The 21,814-nt window shown below is 39.5% G+C and overlaps 1 protein-coding gene across 2 annotated transcripts in view; it reads left to right on the top strand.

Annotated features, from left to right (window-relative positions):
* Nucleotides 1–6,069, top strand: part of LOC120803805 (cadherin-4-like) — a 317,870-nt gene extending 311,801 nt beyond the window's left edge. For both annotated transcript variants that reach the window (XM_040152731.1, XM_040152730.1), the window contains one exon: nt 592–6,069. In XM_040152731.1, the coding sequence (XP_040008665.1) occupies nt 592–798 (207 nt within the window). In that variant the 3' untranslated portion in view covers nt 799–6,069. The remainder of the gene's footprint in view (nt 1–591) is intronic.
* The last annotated feature ends 15,745 nt before the right edge of the window (nt 6,070–21,814 follow it).

Raw genomic sequence — 21,814 nt, 5'->3', positions numbered from 1 at the left:
GTGATAGGTAGGGACTTGACAGACATTTTTTAAATGAAAATCTTTGAGATTAAATATACAGTAGCACTATGAAAGGGGCCATTCTTAACAACTAGTACCAACTTTCACATAAAAGTCAGTTTAATTGCCATTGACAGGACTGCTCAGCCTGTGAAAACAGCTGTATGATGCCTTCTGACTGATGATGTCATTGTGATGTCTTCGGGGGGGTGTCTCTGCTGGTGCTTTTAGACTACAAATTTATAACAAAAAGCATGGGTTACAAACTGGAAAAATTGAGTTTGGAAGATGTAGAAATATACCAGGAAGGGAGGGTATAAGGAAAAAATGACTGGATGCATCATGGGAAATGGGAGCCATGCTGGGGATTTATGTCAGGATAGCTTGGCTTCTGCGGCTCCAGTTTTGAGCTTTCTTTTTTTTTTTCTTTTTTTTTCATCTGCCTCTTGTGAGTGTAGTACTAAATTGCTGGAGTTGATTTCTAACTACTTGTTGCTTTTCCATCACTGATCAACCTGCCTTTGTTGTCATGTTTCCACTGTAGGCATGTGAGTAATGACCACTGCCTTTCCTCATCTTCATCCTGTTTAGGGTCTGCGAGCAGCAGACAACGACCCCACCGCTCCTCCTTATGACTCCCTGCTGGTGTTTGACTATGAGGGCAGCGGCTCCACCGCTGGCTCTGTCAGCTCTCTTAACTCCTCCAGCACAGGGGACCAGGACTATGACTACCTCAACGACTGGGGCCCACGCTTCAAGAAGCTGGCCGACATGTACGGAGGAGGGGATGATGATTAAATCTGCCCAGTCACACATGCACACGCACACACGCACACACACACACACACACACACACACACACACCCTCGTCCCGTCAGCTGGCCTGCCATGCTCTGTCCCTCTAACATATGGGGCTATTATACCCTTACTGAACACACCTTAACAACGACTTGTTCACACTGACCAACTGACTGACCAACCAACCAATCAAATTACACACCACAGAGGACCAGTCCCATGAGTCAGTTTCGGGGGCTCTTTTCAACCGTCACCTGCTCTAGGCCTGTCTTAGACTGAAACAGAAGCTCAGAATTGCAGGCTTCTTATAGTTTGTATTTTCAAACTCTTGTGCTTTTGTTTCAGTTTAGGTTTTATGCTAGATGTAGGTTTATGGTAACTTTTGTCTTATTTTATTTTTCCTTCCCTTTCTCCCTTTCAAAACGAGCCGATTCCTAAGGGTTTTCACTTTTCCCTCCCTCACAGCCCCCACCTGCCTCTCTGCAGAAGCTTTAGGTTGAGCTGCTTGCTTTGTCTGAGGGGTACAAAAGGAAAAAAATGAAGAACACAGATATGAAAGTCCTTCCTGCATGGAGGGCCCTGGTTTATTCTTTCTTGAACTTGAATTACTTAGAACAGAAGCACTGTTGTTTAAAAAGTGCCTTCAGTGGTGCATATTTTAGCAGACTCCCGCTAACTCAGGATTGGTTGACATTTTCTGGGCTTACATGCCCCCATATGACCCCTGACCCTTTAACTCAGACCTTCCCTTGTCATTTCTGTTATCCTGCAAGGCTGTGGTAGCTGTGAGAGATGTCAGTGCTGGTTTCACAGGAGCACTGACTGGCTTACGAGGGCGCTTTATGTAGACATACTGTAGTTAGGCTTACAAGTTCTGGACAAATCCTAAACTTTTCAAGTCGGGCATACCTGTGCTCCTAGATCACAGCCAACTTGAATGTGGTTACACAAATACATTATGGGACTGTCTTAGAGAAGAAATGCATTGCGTGTCTTTGTTTATTGTGGCTTCAATTGCAGCTGTTTTTTTTTTGACCTCTCAGTATTTGCACCTAAAAGTTGATAAGGCTTGTTACTAACTTTGAAGACTGACAAGTCAAGTGCGTTGCCTCTATAATGTATATGAGGTACATATGAAGATTATTTAAGGAGACTTTTTCTTTAAGATCATTTGAGGTTTGCATGTTTACCCCAACACCCAAAGGTTATTAACATGGCACCAGTTATTGTGTGGTAAATGTGTCAGAGAAAACTATATAAACTGTACAAACATGAGGGAAAAGAAAACACTAGATGACTTCAAATAGCTCTGATAGCATTGCATACAGAGTTGTGAGCTTGTCTGAGCCACATTCTGAGCCCCTTTCTCTATGTCTATTTTTTTCTTCTTTTTTTTTTCCTTTTTTGTTGTTGTTGTTGATTCTCAGTTGTTTCTCGACAAACTTTTAATACACAAACTTTGGTGCGGGTCCCTGTTACAGAAACTAGGGGAACTGAGACTCAGCCAGGGATTTAGCACCTTCACAATCTGTGTCTCCTCAGGCAGCATTTCTTTCATCTGAAATTTTCTCCTGAAATGTTTGGCTGCAAGTTCAAGAGGTTTTAAAAAGAAGTTAGAGGAAGGGAAAGTCTGTTATGAAGTTCTGCACTTTATCAAAGTAGAATTGCAAAAATAAAGCTTCCGTTATAGTGCTTTAAAAGACAGACATTTTGAAAGACAGTTGTGTTGTGACTTAATGAAAAAGCAACATTACCCATGGGCTTTTGTAATCATATTTCAGGCCCCCAGAACTGCATATACAGAGAGAACTGGGGGAAAAAAGAGCTTTAGTCTTTGTATTAAATTATTTAAAAATGCAAAACATTTCACAGAGGGACCAGGGAGATGCTGACCAGGGAGATGCTTGATGTGGATTGACCCGATCTGCTATTAATTATGAATATGATAAATGCTTGGAGGAAATCTTTATAACGATAGTGTTATTTAGATGATGTGACAAGAAGGATTCTCCTCTTATATTCCTTTGTATCCTGCCTTTTTTCAACTGCTCCTCACCTGCTACTGGTTCATTTAAAGGTACTATATGGAACGTTCAGAAAACCCTTGTTATTAATGACACCGGTGGCCCTTAAGTGAACTACAGACAACATCACGTTGCCTGCGTTCACACACACACACACGCTTGCACTCTGTAGGTAAGCGTGAGCAAGCATCCTAGGCATTGGCCAAAATAGTGACGTAACCTACACGAGACTGAATGTGATTGACCAGCATCATGTAGATAAATCAAGTAACTAAAGTTACACTGTTATTATAGTTTGACTATAAACTATATTTGAGACTAAAGACTATTTGACTCTCCAGCACTGGCAAAGCACTAAACGAAGTGTGGAGATAGATCTGGCTATGCGAGGCTGCATTTTGCCTAGCGTTATTTTTTTAAATAGGATTTATAAATCATAATAGCGTTATCAGCTTGCTAGCTAGCACAGTATAGGATAATTGCATTGAACTCATCCATTCTCATTGCATGATATATCGACTGCATTTATATGATATGTCAGCATCAGCTACCTAGCCAGCTTTATCGATCGCTGTTTGTCTAGCTTTCCCCCTAAGGCTCAGCAATGTCAGCATAGCTAAATTTCCTAGATGATAACACTAACATGTAGTGAATTAGACAGAATATTATAAATAAGATTCCACACTTTATTATTGACATGAGAGTTTCCATCACAACTCTCATTTCGCTAAATCGATGCACTAATGTTACTTCATAATACTATATTATCAAGTAATGTTGTACTGAATGGGTCAGGCAGTGGGGTGAGACAACGCTAATCCTAAACTAACGTCAGTTATAAACAGATGATAGGAGTGGGGTGAGTAACATTAGGCTGGAGATTATGCATATAAAATCTACAACTTGTTCGAGAGAACAGATGTTTGGTTTCGTGCTGAGAGTCTGTCTTTTGTTGTCGTTAGCAGTCTGCGTTTCAATGCTAACGTTAGCTAGTGTGGCAAACTGTTGGTGCTGTAGGGGAGTGGAAGAAAGGCACTGACGCAAGACACTCGGGAGCGAGCATAAACGTCACATCGTTTGGATTTTTCCAGCAGCATTCGTCCCAAGTCCTGTACATAGAAATCAGTCCACAAGCTGTTACAGGCAACCGAGAAAGTCGGTAAAGGTCTCATTTTTTAAGTTACGTTACAATCCGTTTACACATTGGCAATAAAAAAGCGATTAATACATGGAAATTGCTTCACATTCTTACATATAGTACCTTTAAACAATCTTTAGTTTTTCCAAATGGTCATAAAGATAGTATGTAAATGAGCCCACTGTGAGGAAAAAGTAACTAAATTTCCAGAGTGGACAGAAAAGAATTGACGAGATAAATGGAAAATATTACCTTTAAATGCTATTATTCATCATGCCATTAAAAAGAAATAGAGATTAGAGTGTGATCTGACTATAAACAAGGGAAGGAAAGTCAAAGTATGATTAATAAGGTTAACAGGGTAGGAACCTATTGATTAAGATTTACAGATAAATGGATTTAAATTACACCTTGCAGTACAGAAACTGACAGCAGCGATTTTCAGGACAGCTGTGAGCTGAGAGCAGAAACAGCAGACATGAGAAAAGGAGTGGCTTCCACAGCTTGCTTCAGGATAAGCTCTATCCGACGGCTCCTCAGCATACAGAATATCTTCACAAAATAAACACAGCTGTTACTTTCTGCTATTTGTGATTATTTCTGACATATAAATGTTGTATATACAGAAGATTTTTTTATACATTTGGTGAAATGATTTATGTATTTCTGTGTGGTCTTTGCATTTTCTTTCACTCTAGTTTTGTTTCAAATGAAAACTTGGCAAGGTTTATCTCACCACAAAAAGCCATGTGCATTTAAGAGGAATCTATATGATTCTAAATGAGCTTACAGCCATACTCGTGTCCCTGTTCAAGTCAATCATAGTGAAAAGGTTCCATTTCAAACCAACTTGTACAGTCTACTGTGTACTAGCACACACTCACTCCTCTAGGCCTTACTGTATATATGTGAGTGTTATATATTATATAAACCCTTTCAGCATTGTTCTAATTCAGCTGCAGAGCTCCAACATTACTGAAGGCCATCCAGCATTCGCAGGATAAAGATATGCTTCATGAAATGCTAATGCTGTCGTATCAGACATAAAGACGGGATTCAGGGCCAAACATAGCAGGAGGCCCCACACACACACACACACACACACACACACACGCTTTACACAAGGTAATCGATGTTTATTACTGTGTCATACATGACACAATGCCATTATGATACTGAATGTTATCAATGACTTGCAATGACACATGGCAGCAAATCAACAGTGGAGTTGGAGAAAGTTGACCTTAAATGCAATTTTTGAGGGGAAATGAAGGAAGATTGATCATTACTTGTTACATAATTGGTCCACTTGTCCTATTGACTTTCCCTTGCTAAAGTGAGGGGAGAATTAGCAAATGAGAATGAAGGAAGAACTATTGCACTGTTGTAGATCCATCCCTGTTTTCTGGCTATGTCAACAACAGCTCTTCTGCCTCTCTGACTGGTGTTAGTTAAAGGACACTTGGTCTCACTCTGGACACTGCCTGACCATGGACACACACATGACGGGAGGCTCCAGCAGAGGCCAGACTTTTGTCCTGCTTTGGCCAGAATTATAAAGCCAGGCAGCAGTGTTTCATACAAGTCCTCCCAATACTGCTGTCCAAGTGTACATACTGTAGTATTTGCTTGAAGCTAAGCAGACCGAGTAGGCAAACTGTAACTGTACAATTGGAGCTTTTTGCATGTGTCTTTTTATAATGGACAGATGAGTTCTATTACAGTAATCATACAACATTTTAAAATTGTCGCAGCCCGCATGACAGAGGTTGCAGTCCAGAAGGGATTCTGGTGTACCATACTCACATAGTTTCAAATGGAGGAGAAAAAAAGCTGAAAAAATAATTGCACAGTTATTGAGTCAAAAGACTTGTTTTGTAAATTGTCAACAGCACAAATATTTTGTATTGTTGTTTGTACCATTTTGTAAGAAAATTCAGAAAAAAACAAACAAACAAAAAAAAAGGAAAGAGTGTTGTTTCAAGCGTGTGTTTCTAGTGCCACTGCAATCTTGGTTTCCAAATACCATACAGTACATGCGCAGCCTTGCAGATCAACCTTGTAATATAGACGCTGAGCTGGAGACTCCCTGTCAGCACCATGTGTTATAAATAAAATTTCCCCTCCTTATAAAAACACTGGCTTCTGTCTCTTCTTTGTCACCCACTGATTACTGCAAGCGATCCATTTTCTCACACTCGTGTTGTTTTTAAAGTGCTACTGTGCCTATTTTACCCAGAAATTATTAAATGTACTGAAAAAAGTCTCTCTGTCAGTCAGGCAACTTTGCACTATGTTAAATTTCAATTTGGTTTAAAATTTTCACAGCTGTACATACATAGTTTCTTTCGGTCAGGCATTAATTAGTCATGATACATAATAGCAAAGATATAAAAATGACCTGAAAATAAAAACAATATAACTTTCATCACTCAGAAGTCCTGAAACATCAAACGTTAAATGTGTCACCATGGTCTCTTCTGAATCTCACCCTTACACTACAGTATACAGGGTATAATTTGATGGAGTCCTACAGTTTATAGAGCAACACAAGCCTTCTTAAAGGGAACATACAAAGTCTATGTTAACTGGATTACACTGCAAGGACACATCAGCTGAGGACCAGCCTCTTCTCAGGAGAAAGGGATGAAAAAACTGCATGAATTTTCAGTGAACGTGATCAAACACACTGCGCTTTCCCAAGTTTGTATTTTCACAGTAAATGACATAAAGCACTACTTATAGGCAACAGAAGTATGTATGTTCACTTAAATAGAGGCAGTCATGCTGTGTGCACTGTGTGAATGAACACAAACGCCTTTAGCGACAGATGCATGTAGCAGTGTACTTACTAAGGAACACAGCTTGTCCCTTAAACATAAATGGTCTTGCATAAAAAGATACAATCTTGTTTTCAGGGAAACATTTCCACAGTGTTAGAATCAAAATTGCTGAGAATTGGAAATTATAATGTGCTTCTCTTTGCATGGGTTTAATGTGTGGATGATTGAGTTTCATATTCCAAGTTAGTTTTAGTGCCAGCCATGAACAAACATAAGCTAAAATGATCAACACAATTAAGGCTGTTCATTTGTCAAATGTGCCTGACAGGGTCGTCCTCCAAGGTGAGATAATGAAGTCTTTCTAAGCTGAAGCAGACGAAATGCTGTGACAGAATACATCAGTACAAAAATAGAAAGAGGTGCGTTTCTTTTCCTTTTCTCCTTCCTTCTTTTTTTATTTTAGTGCTCATCTCCTTTCACTTTGTGCTGCAAATGTCATTATAGCAATCTAAAAAAGACATCCTGTTATACAAGCTATACAGCTGAGACAATACAATACTCTAAAATGATGATTTTGTTCACTTCCTCTGGCAGTTTTTCTTCCTTTTCCTTACTTGTGTTAACTTCCTCTCAATCTTTTTTGTTGTTGTGTAGGAAGAAAACTTGTTTGAACCTGAAATATAATGTGTTGCGGGCCAAAGCAGTCAGTTAGTGCAGTTATTTTCATGAAATAAATGCTTGAATCCATACTTTTTAAGCAATTTATTTAAATTGTTAAATTATTACAATTCTTTTAAACATTCAAGTGGCTATTATTGATATTTTTACAATAATATATCAACACAAACAATGAGAAAGGTGTTGCTCGTGGTGATTAACCTGCAGAGAATTATCACCTAAATCTGCAGCACCCCTCGGCTTTACGGAGCCATATAGCAAGTTTCAGCTCATTGTTTGGATGTCCAGCGACAATCGTAGTGTTTTGGTTCACTTTCACGGCCCTCATAGTGTTGTCTCACCAAATGGCAGACAGACACTAGCTGGTGAACATAGTGGAACACTTAGCAGCTAATGAGAAAGGTATTTCCGTCAGGAGTTGGTGGAGACCAAAAGCAGAGCTAAAAGAGAGGGAAAACTGGACTTACATCCGTGAAATGGCTAGAAACACAACTCCAAATGAATTATAATGTTGCTGGACATGTAAACAAGCAACTCTTTGCCAACAAGTCAGTGATATCAGTTTAAAAGGTGATAATATTTCAGTGTTGTGTTCACAACTTCGTTTCCGCGTCCCACAAGTGGCCAAAAGATTCTTCAAAATAACAGCAATTTTGGCAACAAAGTAAAATAAAATGAATAAAGGCAACTCATCATTCAAAATAAAGATACATGATTCGTTGGTTATGGGCTAAAACCACCAGTATGGTCTTTGACATACATTGCTGCCACTGCACCTTGAACTGAACTATCACATCCTGCTAGTCACTGACATTTCATTTTTGTTTCAAATCTCAGTTAAGCAATATCTGCTAAATAAATGGGGAGAAACCTGAAGTTAGTAAAAGAAAATCAGTTAGCAATCAGTGCAGGCAGTCAAGGCAGCATAAGGGAGGGGATGAGATGACCCTTACTCGTTCTATTTTAGCACAGCAGGTCAATGAACCAACAGCAGACTGCATCTCCTCCTCATTGATTGACCTGTCAGAGCATGTCACTGCACATGCAGACAGAATAAGCCCTGCTGTTACACACTGCTCACACACGTACACACAAATCTCTCTCCTCAAGCTACAAGAAAACTGAGGGTAAAGTGAAACCCGCTCCTGCCCTCCCACCAGCCAGACTGTGGGGTTGACAGGATAAGTCAAAAAGGATTAATTTAGGTAATAGTCACATGATTATCAGTATTGCCCCATGCTGAATTTCAACACCGTGTGGATTTATACATGCGGGTGGTTTATATCTGATATTGACTTGCACTGCAGCTTATTTTACCAGCTTTACTAGCTATGTTTTGCAGGTCACCACTTTCCAGGTATGGCTAAAATCTGGAAAGGATGTTAATTTTTAAAATGCCTACCTTAAGTAAAAAAGAGCTTAATTTTCATTAATAGTTTGATATTTTGGGAAATATGCTTATTTGCTATGTTGCAGAGGGAAATGAGACCACTCACCCATCCATCATTTAAATATGTAGGTACAGCCAGCAGTCCTTAGCTTACCTTAGCTCAAAAAAACACCTAGCCTGGGTATGTCGGCAGGTAAAAAAAAGCCTCTAAAATTCACTATTTACAATCCTGTCGCCTAGAAATTACGTTTATATACGATACAACTAATTCTTTAACAGCAAACACATTTTGTAGGAAATGTAGATTTCCTTTTCTATTAATGTAATGAGGAAATGTTTTTAATTTATGTATTTGGCAAGTCGCAAATATGTTTATACTGAACGTGTAAGTAAAATGTTCAGTAGACAACAATTGTTTCCCGCCAAAATATCCGATTTTGCAGTACAACATCCACTTGTAGTGACTACAGCATCATTAAACTTTTTTATGGTTATTTTTAGGCACTCACAGCACTCTAAAGATCATGATCGACAGAGAAGTTCACAGTGACAGCCTGGGTCTATCATTGCAAGTCTCCATCTGTTTGGATTTTATTTTGGTTACAGTGCTCAAGCTCAGTTAAGGCAGACCCAGACAAAACACACACAATTGGAAGTGTGACTGTTGCCAGGGGAGATGATATCCTCATATAATGTGAGTGTGGGGGAGATTAAGTGGTGTGTTTTCTCTCTTTGTGCAGTAGACCAAAGCATCCCATGACGTTAATGTCACTGACATCACCAGTAACTGCGTTTTGTAAAAGCTTATTATATGTCTGCTGAATTAATGGGTCAGCATTAACCAAACTCTAGACACATTAAAAGCACCAATGAATCTTCCCATTTTTGAAAAACTATGCTGCCGAATTCATTAATTTCTTGTTTTCTTGTTAGGCAAATAGGCACAGAAATATTAGAATAGCTCATTTACTCATGAGGATATTTGATGTGATGATGAGAATAAGAGGCCATGTGTTCTGCAAAGTGATAAAAAAAATCCCCTAAAACTTCTCTGACTCATCCATTTCACCTTCCCTAATATTAACTTTCTCTCTTTTCTGTCTAATAAGTGCTTTTGTCCCTGTGGACCACCCTTTTACCTATGTAACTGTCATTTGAAACGAGTCTTCAGGGATTGGTCAGAAACCATACATGCTTTGACCAAGAGCTATGTATCCATTAATTAAAACAGTAATGAAAAAAAGTTGTTGGGTTATTCACTGTCCCACCATGATCACAATGATTTATTAAACATAACAAGTAATGCTAACGACATCATTAATTAAGCTAATTATGCCTTAATCTCTCTGTTGACATTTTTACCATCATATAACACGAGTGGCACTTTTATTAACTTCATATATTAAAGTAGTGGCTCTAAACCTTGTTGACTTGCGACCAAATGATGCCTCGAAGTGAACTTTGTCACATCCCTGTGATGGATTCAGTTAAATACTGATGTCTGGATAAAGCTTCTCAGTATGTCTCTAGAAAAAAGGCACAAAGTTGGCAAAAGCTTAGCAGTCAACATTCATTTGTGCTGCAGAAATATGTTTGTCTTTTTTTTAATCCCCCAAACCTTCTTGTGACCCCTATCTCCTGACCACTGAGGGGTCCTGAAAACAGCTGTTTAAAAAGCAAGATGCTTTGTAATCTAATAATCTTTTTTTTTTTTTTTTTTTTTTCGAAAACTGTGTTGCAATGATGTCTGCAATAGAGGAGGAGTAGTCGGATCCTTTATCCGTTATCATCAAACTATCAAAAGTAAAAGTATTCATTATGCAGAAAAGCTGCCCATGTGACGCTTATATTTATACAGTATGTACCTTATTTTTGGATCATTATTACTGATGCATTAATGTGTTAGCAGCAGTTCAGTGTTGTAGCTGGAGCTAATTTTAACCCCTTTCGAGACTCTTGTTTAGTCTAATGTATGAAAATGCATATGATTTTTAAGCTGCTCACGTGTTTGTGTGTAGAATCTTAATGAACAAGTAAGTTGTAACTATAGCTGTCAAATAAATGAAAAAAAGTTTTTGACTGACATGTAGTGGAGTAGAAGTATAAAGTCACATCGCATAGAAGTACAAGTGCCTCAAAATTGTACTCATACTAGAGTATTTCAGTAAATATACTTAATATACTGGATTCCACCACTGGATATCTGTGTTTTAAGTACTGTATATTGAATTATTGTGCACACGAATGTCCAGAGAGACACACACGTGATGATACAAAACATTTTCTGCATGTTTATTCAAGTTGCTTCAGTACACAGATACTGGATCTGTCGGAGTAGCTCATTCCAAATTCAGGCTTTCTCATGACGATGAATCCATCAGCGGAACCAGACAAGATCACTGATACCATAGATGCTGTCACACAAGAGAACTAATGGACTAACAATCATTTCTGCTCAGTTTTTTTTGCTGACTGATTACACAAGTGTGTGAGATAACACTGTAACCTGACATATGAATTCCGAATCAATAAACAAGAAAATTCATAATCCAAATATTAACTTCTAGACTGGCAGCACATGGGATTTTGTCTGAGATAGGCTTGATATCAGAACTGACAATATATATCAGACTTATTTTTCAAATGTTTCCCTTTTAGATAATTACTTCTTTTCTTTTCTTTTTTTTTAGCTTAGATTAAAAAGCACATTGTTTAAACTTTTCAATTCTTCGTAGAATGTGGTGTTTCAGAAACTTCAAAAAGCTATCAAAAGTATCACAGATGTCCACTTATTGATAGATTTTTGATCAAATATAAGCATATCCAGATGCACCCAGATGTGTATGTATATACTGTATATCTTCCCTGAGGGAGCTCTGTGGACACTGTCAGACCAGTCATCCATCTATCCAAACCATTCCCCCGTATTCTCCATATTCAGTGACTTTCATTTCCTGTATGATGGCCTGAGGACGTAAGGGAGAGAAGAGGATGCGGGAAGGAGGGAATGGCCCGAGTCTGACTGGATATCCATTCAATGGCTGCTTTTAGTGGACTGCCTGGACCCAGACATAGCACACATAGAGTGTAATAGAGATGGTCAGGGCGGTCTGCGTTCTCGGTTGTCTCCAAGTAATGCATTTACTCCAAATGATCCAAAGTGTGCTGCTCTGTGTAATAAGAATAAACAAATAGCCACACCGCATTGGCTTTATTGTCTTACATCAATGTTGATTTATTCACAGCAGTGGTGGGCTATTGTATGTAGATTGCCTGATGCCCCCATGGTGAACTCCTCATCTAATCCTTTCAGAGAGTAACTGCACTGTAGGGGAGGAGTGGGCTCTCAAGAGAAATGAGAGAGGGTTCAAACAGTCAAGAGAACCACAAACCCATGCAGGGAAACAATCCTGAAACTTTACACCGGCCTTTCCACAGGTCACCACACCAACAAAAGATATCGGATTCTTACAGCACTTTCTAAAGAACACGCAGTTTCGGATGGCAGCGGCAGGTAGGATGAGTACAATGATACGATGAGAGTCATTTCAAAGAGGCATGAAAGCTAAAAGCTGAGCTTGGCAGTGATCATGTTTCCTCCCGGGTCAGCGAGACCACACCCCAGAGGGAACAGATGCAGCTGACCGCATTACAGCTGGCGAGGGACAGAGATAAAGGAGTGAAGCTCTGGGCCCATAGTACTGCCTGAAATCAGATTTAGATTCCATTCTTACATCCAAATCATATTATGCTCCACAGCTATTCACAGAGTAGCTATCTATCACCAGCATACACACACACTGTCAACAGGATCCGACCATCTGTCAGTACTTACCTTCACAGAGCTTCAAGATATGGCCCTGATGGAGCCACTGTATTAGCTTTGACATCTTCTCTGCAGTGCGGGTGCTCTGGTGTGGAGAACAGATAGAGAATTCTAAATCACTGCATCGACACATTCAGCTATATTAATAATAAATAAACTATCCACATCCGGACGATTTATTTCCCTTCAAAGTGGACTGACATGTTTGATTTATGAGATCTCAGTACAACAATAAATGCTTTGCTTTCATGACTAAAATCTGAAATATTAATCTGAAGATACAGTATTGGGAATTGGGAAAGCACAACAGACAGGCTGAGAAGACCCCAGACAGAAAAGAAAATGTTCTTATTGTTTTGCTGGGCGTGAGATGTCTTAAATTCAAATCTCCTTTGTAGTCTCCTGCTCAGTTACAAATCTTCCATTTTCTTCATTTCCACACAAGAGTTTACAGTCTCCCTTATGGGACACTTATCTAATTGTGTCTCCGTCTTCCTTTGGCTTGTTTTATGTTACTACTGAGCTCTTTAAATTTCACAGTGGTTTGTGTAATCACTGCAGCCTCTAGGACTGGAAGTTTCCCAGTTTGGAGTTTTAACAGTGCTTTGTCCCAAAAGATATCTATTCCAAATCTCTATTCTGCACAAATGAGACAATCTGTAGATAACCGATCCTCTCCACTTCGCGCCGTTCCCTCTGACTGCCGAAGACGTACAGATCAAACCCACATTCCTCCCACTGTGTTTATGACTGCTCCTGCAGTAAAAGGTCAGCTGTTGCTTGGTGCGCTGTGCGACCACATAATCAAGGAGGCAGAAGATTTGAAATGGCTCTAAGATGAGACGCAATTTGGCTCGGGGAATAATGTGCAGTATTTCAAACGCTGAAGCTGACTGTGGCGCTTTTTTTTTTTTTAAATGTTTCCCATGCCCTCATTTATTGAAAAATTTAACCAGCTGTGAGGAAACAGTAATGATGCAAACATTACTTCAAGTGATAAGTGAAAATATGAAATATACACACACAGCTATAATAAAGTTAATAATAATTTTAAAGCACAAATGAATTATTGCTGTGTTGTTGCTCTGGTCTTGGGAGAAAGTGATTAGGAATTTCAAGTTTCAATCTCTTTAACACCATAGAAAGACACCAGCAGATTAAGGTCTGAGTTTCGTCTAAGAATCTGGTTATAGCTTTTTCTGGTAATTAGTAAACTACAGTGGATGTTGCAGCAGGGATGCAGATTTAATGCCGAATAGATGGACGATGGGCATTAACTTTGCATTCAGAATTTTCGACAGTGGACGAATGTGTGAAAATGTTTTTGGTCACTTTGGTAACTGACAGCTTTAGTGCCATTAAGGAATGTGTGTGTTCATGTGTGAGTAAGGCAAACACAGACACTTATGTAAATGTAGTGCATTTACTATTCATCATCATAATGATTTTTTTTTTTTTTTTTTTACAAAACTTCCAAAGACCAAATCAAATTTTAGAAATAATGTGCAGAAAGAATTTTTTTGCCACGGGGGACAACACAACAAACTGTTGCGAACAAACATTGAAATATTATCACCTTTTTAGGTTTTATGGTGAACGTGTTTGCAAACAGTTGTCTATGACACATCAACCAGACATTAAGCAACATTAACATTTAGAGTCATGTTTTTTTTTTGCCACTGGACAAATCTAAGTCCAATATTCTCCCTTATTCACTTGCTAAATGCTTCACTGTGTTCACCAGCTACCTAGCCGCAGCACACTGACTCAGTGTGTCGGGCCGGTTTGGACCTGGACAGGTAGCGTACTTTCTGTTTATAGAAGCGTTTTCACTGAAAGCAGCTGCTTCCTGTTGCTGGTAACAACACCGATGAAAGCTGTGAGAGTGAACCAAAATAGTAAGGTTGCTGAGCCATAAAAGCAAAATCATTTGAGCTGACAACACCCAAGTGACTGAGCGCCCACTTTCACGTTACATCAAATCATTACAGCTTTCATTTTGGTGATTTTTCTTTTCTCCAAGATGACTTGTACTGTATGAAAAAAGTATCCATTTTACCAGAACTTCAACGGAACTGTCACCATAGCAGGAGAACGTATAACCCTGTCAAGTTTTTTCTTTATTTCTTTTTGCCAGTCTCATAGGGTACTTATGTTTAAAAATCCTTCACCTCGTCAGTTCTGTACAGTCACTTTAAAGCAAGGAACTTGTACACTTCTGATTAAAACTATTCTTACGCAGCCACTTCAACCGTATGAATTCCAAAACTTTCTAAATGGCCATTTTTTTGCCCAAGTCTCCATTCTTGAACTCACTCTGTTTGATTAGTAAAAGGACAATGTCACAGCAAGTGTTCTTTCTCTGCCTTGTTGGGTTGCAGGAGGTTGAACCACTGATTAGACCCAGCAGGGAGGCTGTAAGGTCAAACCATGTACGTCTAGAATGATCACACACTATAATCTTGATTTTAAAAAGCAAAAAAAGCTTTAGGTGTGCACTTACACCAACATTAGAGACTTTCTTTCTCTTAAGAGAAAGTGGTTCGACGAAGTCAAATCAGCCAACCAGACCGGCTACCAGCAGACCGTGGCTGTAATTGACGGACACTTGGCACGCTCTGTGTGCCTGGCGATTTGTAGAATCCATAAAATGAGATGTTGAGGTAATTATGTTTGTCATGATATACTGAAAGCAAGAATCGGCAAGCTAATCAGAATGGCTGACAGCTGTAGCATGCAGATGCTATCAGACATCTTGTCCATGGCGATGAAATGAAAGCGGGTCATTTTAACAGGTAACAGCTGTTCATTGCTAATTTGTTCAATTATGCACAGAGGATGCAGGCGGAGGTTGTTTCTCAGTCCAGAGGGACCTCCTCTTTCCCACACGTTGCTACCAGAGTGGGCTGAGTAATGGAAATTCATATCTAACACATAACGCATGGTGGAAATTCAGAAAATACCAGCACGAACACTTCTGTGTCTGTGATGACACAGGATGTTACTTGTATTTCAAAGAGAACAAACTCAATGCTGATTACAGCCAAAATAATTACTTTGAGTGATCATTGGGCTTTTTGTCCTTGTGGCAGCAGGTTGGAAATGCTGTCTCACGTATCTCTACATATTCCTCATAGATGATCAACTGTGACCAGGCGTGTGAGAAAGCAGCATCATAGGTCAGACGGTGGCATGTTCATGAAACCACCGGACGACCATGCCTGCCTCACTGAGCGGAGTAATCCCATCCGAAAAACAGGAAAAATACATTGTGGGGGGAATTCTAATGTTATTGTTAGCGATGAGGGCTTCTCCAGCCCCAGATTGATTTAATGCCATGAGGTTTCCTCTACAGTGTGGGTTTACCCTGACCTTTTAGGAAAAAAATTGGATTTGGTAACCTGCCTCCTGCGTGACTGCCAACTCAGTGCAATTGTCAGCCCAGCAATTACGAGTCAGTGAAACCACTCCAACCAGTCAATCATCAGTGGAAATAAACATTTGGTTCCAATCGGAGGGTGCATGACCTAACAATCCCCAAACAGTCATTTTTGTTCAAATTAAACGATAAGGAAAATCATTACCACTGTTACCAGTGTTCTTATTTCCTTCTATTATTACTGCTCTAATATGCACAGTGAACCATAATTTGTTTAAATGCGTTGCAGATAATGCAGTGCTTTAAGACACCGTGGATACACCACTAATTAGAGCTGATAATTATGGCTGTTGTTCATTTCCCTTTTTTTGCTTTTCTCTCGGTTTTTCCAAGATCACTTTGAGATTGCAGAAAAACTTCCTACAAGCACATTGAGTTCTCTCACAGTCTCCTTCACACACACACACACACACACACACACACGCACGCATGCACGCACACACACACAATCACACAGACACACACACTGCTGGGTGAGACGCAGCAAAAAGTGCTAGTACTGTATTTTAATGCTTGAATATTTTACATTTTAATCCTGAACCAAACCTTTCAGATCTGAAAGCTACAGAACATCAAGACAGACTGGATTTTTTTCCTGATTACTAACTTGGAAATCAAACTGGAATTTCTGATTCAGTGATATAATATATAATCTTAATCTATCTACTCATTTTCAGCGCTCTGATGTCCAAATACAGTTTTATTTGATTCGTTTTTTCAGGCAGGTTTTTAGTCTGTATATGCTGTAACATTTTACCGCTGTACTAAGCAGTTGCTGGTCGGTCTCTACAAGTAGTCCAGTATCCAGTGTCTCCATTAATATAGTTTAGGAATACTACTATCTTCTCACCTGGTCAGGGTTTTAATTTTGAATCTCTAAATTTCAATTTTGGATTACTGTTGGTGTTGACTCTTGTTTTACAGGACATGAAAAACCCTTCTCTCCTGTAGCTGGAGCTCCATCCGCATCCTCCTCACCGTCAAGGTTCAACCAGCACCATTTCCCCCAGTGACAGGAGCAGATTTAAAAATACAGAGCAACTCACAGTTGTAAGGCCAAAACCTCCAGTATGCCTCCTGGAATCCTCAGACAGAGAAATGTCAAAAAGAAAAACAAACACGGACATTGGACCGTTTAACTCAAGCTGAGATTCTGCTAAACATGTAAGCATGTGGTTTTTTTTGTTATCACGGTTGGGGATGCTTATCCATCTGATCTGAACGCCAACTATTTAACAGTGGCAGATCACACTTAATATAGGTCTTGGGGTTGGTTTATTAATTTGCATTTGGTTTATTATTTTCACCCTTCATTTGACACCATCATCAGATCAAAATTTTAATTTGTCCATACCTGCAAAACGAATGATATTCCCATTCCCAACATCAGCATGCTAGCATGCTGACATTAGCATTTAGCTAACACATATGCATATTCCTGATCAAGCCAATTACAGGCCGATCTCATTAGAGTTTTGAGCGGGCTTTCCCTTCATTTTAACATTGATTCTGGCTTATTTAAATACAAATATTGGTAACACTTTGTAATCCAGCCTGCAATTTACAATGTAATTGAAGGAATCAGGTACCAATAAAATACTTACTGGTTCCTACTGGTACTTACATGTTGGTACAGTGGAAGAAAACAAGTCTACAGTGAACCAGTAAGTAGTAACATTTGGGAACTTTAGGGGTTAGAAGAAATAAATTATACTCTAAGTATTTTGTAAATACTGGGAACATACTGAAACAAAACTGAAGTTTGGTAAAAAGGGTGTTAACAACCTGATTCTTACTGTGAAATTAAACCATAAAAAGGGGACAACAGCCACGCATTACATTACTTCCCGTACACCTGTAAAATACACGCTGAAGTTGAACTTATTAACAAACAATATTGTGGTGCGTAGGACAAAATACAATATAAAAGAGGGGTGCTCAAATTTTATAAATGAGCCCTCTGCAAGCAAGCTACAGCCACACTCCAGTGATTTATTTATCCGTCTTCTACTTCGCTGTTTGATTTGGAATAAGAACAGGGCAAGAGGTTGATCTATACTTTTGAAAATTTGCGTCTAGCAGGGCTGTTCGTCTAGCACTGCAGTGGTCGTAACAGGTGGAGTCGAAAACACGTGCATTTTTTCTCAAACGTTCGGCTATGGAGGGCTTCTACGGTCACCTGAGGAGGAAAAGCTACAACGTGATAAAGTAATGTAGTAATATAACACACAGATGTAGGCGGATCACACATAGATAATCTTAAATGTTCGATGGGGAGCCTAATAAGTAATATTTTAATTTTTTAAATTAAGCAGTAAGAACAAGCTGTGCGGCTGTAATGTCAAGCGATGCAGGGTTTCCCCTTTTCACCCTTTAATTACACAGTATGAACATGGTTGTTAACATCATTTTCCCCAACACATCAGTTTTGTTATGCTGAGTACCCTGTAGGTACAACAGTACTTATTTCTAAAAAACTTATCTATTTCTCCTTTCTTCCAAAAATTCCAAATCGTTACTCCCTTGTTCACCGTGTCTGCATTTTCTTGCCAGTAGGTACCATTAAGTACTGTTTTGTACCTAATTCATACAATGAAATTACACTGCACATCACAGATTGTATTATACCCAAATATTTATTGCTATTGATATATACTAATATTGGAAACCAAGTGTGAGTTGCAAAACACTGATAATAACCTACGGCTCAGGAGTTCCACTTTCAGCTGTGCTGCATCTTGCATCATTACCTATTTCTGTAGGCATAAATATGTTTTTCCTAACTTGGGCTGTCAGTGTGGAACTATTGGAGAACATTTTCATGTGATAAACAGGTCCAATTGGTCTCATTGCCTCATAATCTTTTCATGGCAGAGGAGTAATGTTTACTTGGCCTCGAACGTTAATCGGGGTTTCACAGTGCATGCTTCTCAAAAATGTATGAAATCACCTGCGACAGGTGTCCACTATATTTAAACCTCTTGCAGTGTATCAGGGGCTCACTGGAGCCTGGTTAGCCATGTTCTTAAAAGAGTACACTGCAATTCTGGGATATATCAAAATATGTGAAATGTATTCGCTCATTTTCATAGCTGTCACTCAAAGACATTATCCTGTGAACAGCCAGCAGCTGCTCATTATGCAAAATCAAACAAGACAGTGGAATTGAGTTTGGTGTCCCAGAGTAACATAAGCAAATATAGCCTGACAACTCATATTGGAGAAGACTTAGAAGTCTGACTGTGCCTGGATATCAAGACAACGAAGACAACGGTTCGGGCAACAACAGCCATGAGATACCTTGTCTGCGGAGGGAACAGAACAAACAACTTTCTAAGCCTCAAATCCGCCGAATCTGAAGGAATAGAAGAAAGTGCTTTAGTGTGATCCTGAACGGAGATGTCCATCTGCGTGCGTGTGTGTGCGTGTGCGTGTGCGTGTGTGTGCGTTGTGTGCAAAGATCCTCAGATCCTCCCCGCAGCACAAGTCAAGACAGGAAGTCAGCGCTTGCACGAAATCGCGTTGCAGCTGGTCTCCTTAGAAACAACATTTACTTTTTCATGTGTGCTTCAAAAGCAAATTATTTTTGGTAGGACGTGGTTGTTTTTTTTTTCCAGTTATAGCATATGGTGATAAAGGATACGCAATATACGGACCCAGGTCGCACGAGCTACAGCGACAGATGCCTCCTACCGTTTTCCTGAGCATCTGCCACTGTCGGACGCCAAAGCATCGGTTTGTAGGGTGGCGCGCCGGTGCCCTCCTGTGGCGCCATTCCGCCTCGCACTCCAGGCTCAGCCCACTCGGTCCGCTTTCCCCGCGGACCACGTGGAAAGAGGACGGCGACAGGTCATTCTTTCCAAGACTGTGAACAGACCCAGGACAACGAGACTTCGCGCTGCTCGAAGGGGCCGCCAACAAAACACAAAGTGGGAAAACCCGAGACGCAGAAATGAAAGACCGTCCACGTCCAAGAACTCGATTTTGAGCTTGTGTGTCCGCATCACTGCGGGATACTGTGCCTCCGCATCAACGTGTTGCCAAGGAGCTCACAATGCCTTCACACTGTTGCAGCGGGTCCCTTTAAAATATCCCATGTCCGTACAATGGCCCCGCCAGCAAGTGAATGATGACCCTGGAATTGTGTAACTATTGTACCAGCAGCACCGCTTCACCCACTCACTCACACAACTCGTAAATATTACTCTTACTGCCTGAGCTAGTACGAGCCGTGTTTTTTTTGTGAACGCGTTAAGACAAAGGTCCCCGTGATTTAGGCCTGTTTTTAATCACTGCAGGGATCATAGAATGAATTTATAGTGATGGAAGTGCACTGACTGCATTGGAGGAAGAGGAGGCATTTTTGGCTCATACTGTAAAATCTAATAGTAATGAAGAAGAACTTCTGCTGTAAGCCCAAAACAGTTGGTGAAGCATTTGGACTTTTTTTTTTTTTTTACACCTCAACCACATGGTCGGTTTGCATATTTGTTTCGCGGTGTTTGTTCTGTGAGGGATGCTTTTAAACCTCAGGAAAAGTCCATTCGTACTGGAACAGGCTTAACCCTAATGTTGTACGCTTCTCTTAAAATACACATATATATATTCATATTTTCCTGTCTTTCACTTTTTTTTCCACGATTTTAAGTTTCGCTCTGTTTCAGTCTGCTCCATAACCATGGTCAATGTGAAATTTGGACAAAGTTCTTAATTCTGTTATCGTACATGAAAAAAATGAAAGATTACAGTTTAAGACTGGGATTTAAGAACACAGTGGATGACAGTGACATCTATATGAACCACTAAACTTCAGCTAAATTTGATAGATTTTCAGGTTTTGGTCTGTAATGTCCCAAACCTTGAGCCTAATCAGACAAAATCTGCCAGTACCATCCAGCCTCTGCTCATCAAGAGATAGTAGGAAGACAGTCAGAACCAATGATACAATGAAATAAAGTCAACGGAAAGTCAAAATGTTCATTTGGGATTTTCAACCTACTTACCGTGCAATAAAAAAAAATGTCTGTTTCAGTAAGGAAGGCCCAATTAAAATCTACCTCTAGGATGTAGGATAATATTCTGTCCAATCTAATAGATTGACAGAAATAATTATGATAAGATGCTAGCTAGAAAAAAAGGAATACTTTTAAATCTGAAAGATTATCAGAGGGATAGTTCAGATTTTTGGACATGACATTATATGAATTACTAACTGGTATTTAGACTGATGCATGGACTTTAGCTCAGTTTACAGAACTCATTTGAAGAGTTAATCAAAACAGCGCTCACAAAAGTGTAAAAAAAAAGCACAACAGAAAACATAATCTTTAGTTTATTTCTGCTGCCTGTTTCTACTCTGAGCTTTTTGTATATCATGAAAGTGTTTTGCTTACTAATACCGGTCACTTCCATGTGATGATCATCATCACTACCAGTGTGTAACCCATACAACCTCATATCAAAATATGTAAATGTTCCTTCAAATCAACAAGATAACGTAATGTCTGCATTATAAACTTCAAAAAAAAAAAAAAAAAAAGCGTAAATAGAAATACCATTGAACACTAAAACAATCAAAACTGTCCAATTTTAATGTGCTTCAAGATTGAGTTAGTTGGACTATTTTAGCCGCTTTCTCCATTACAGCTGTGCGTCGCTCATGGTAAACAGTAGATGGACAGAAGTAGCAAATATCAAATATATCGTCCTCTCTCCCTTTTTGGGCCCTCTGAATCAGT

The sequence above is a fragment of the Xiphias gladius genome, chromosome 18 (assembly GCF_016859285.1).
Source record: "Xiphias gladius isolate SHS-SW01 ecotype Sanya breed wild chromosome 18, ASM1685928v1, whole genome shotgun sequence".
Classification (NCBI taxonomy): Eukaryota; Metazoa; Chordata; class Actinopteri; order Istiophoriformes; family Xiphiidae; genus Xiphias; species Xiphias gladius.
Note: the sequence above shows the minus strand (reverse complement) of the source record. Positions and strands in the feature narration are given on the sequence as shown.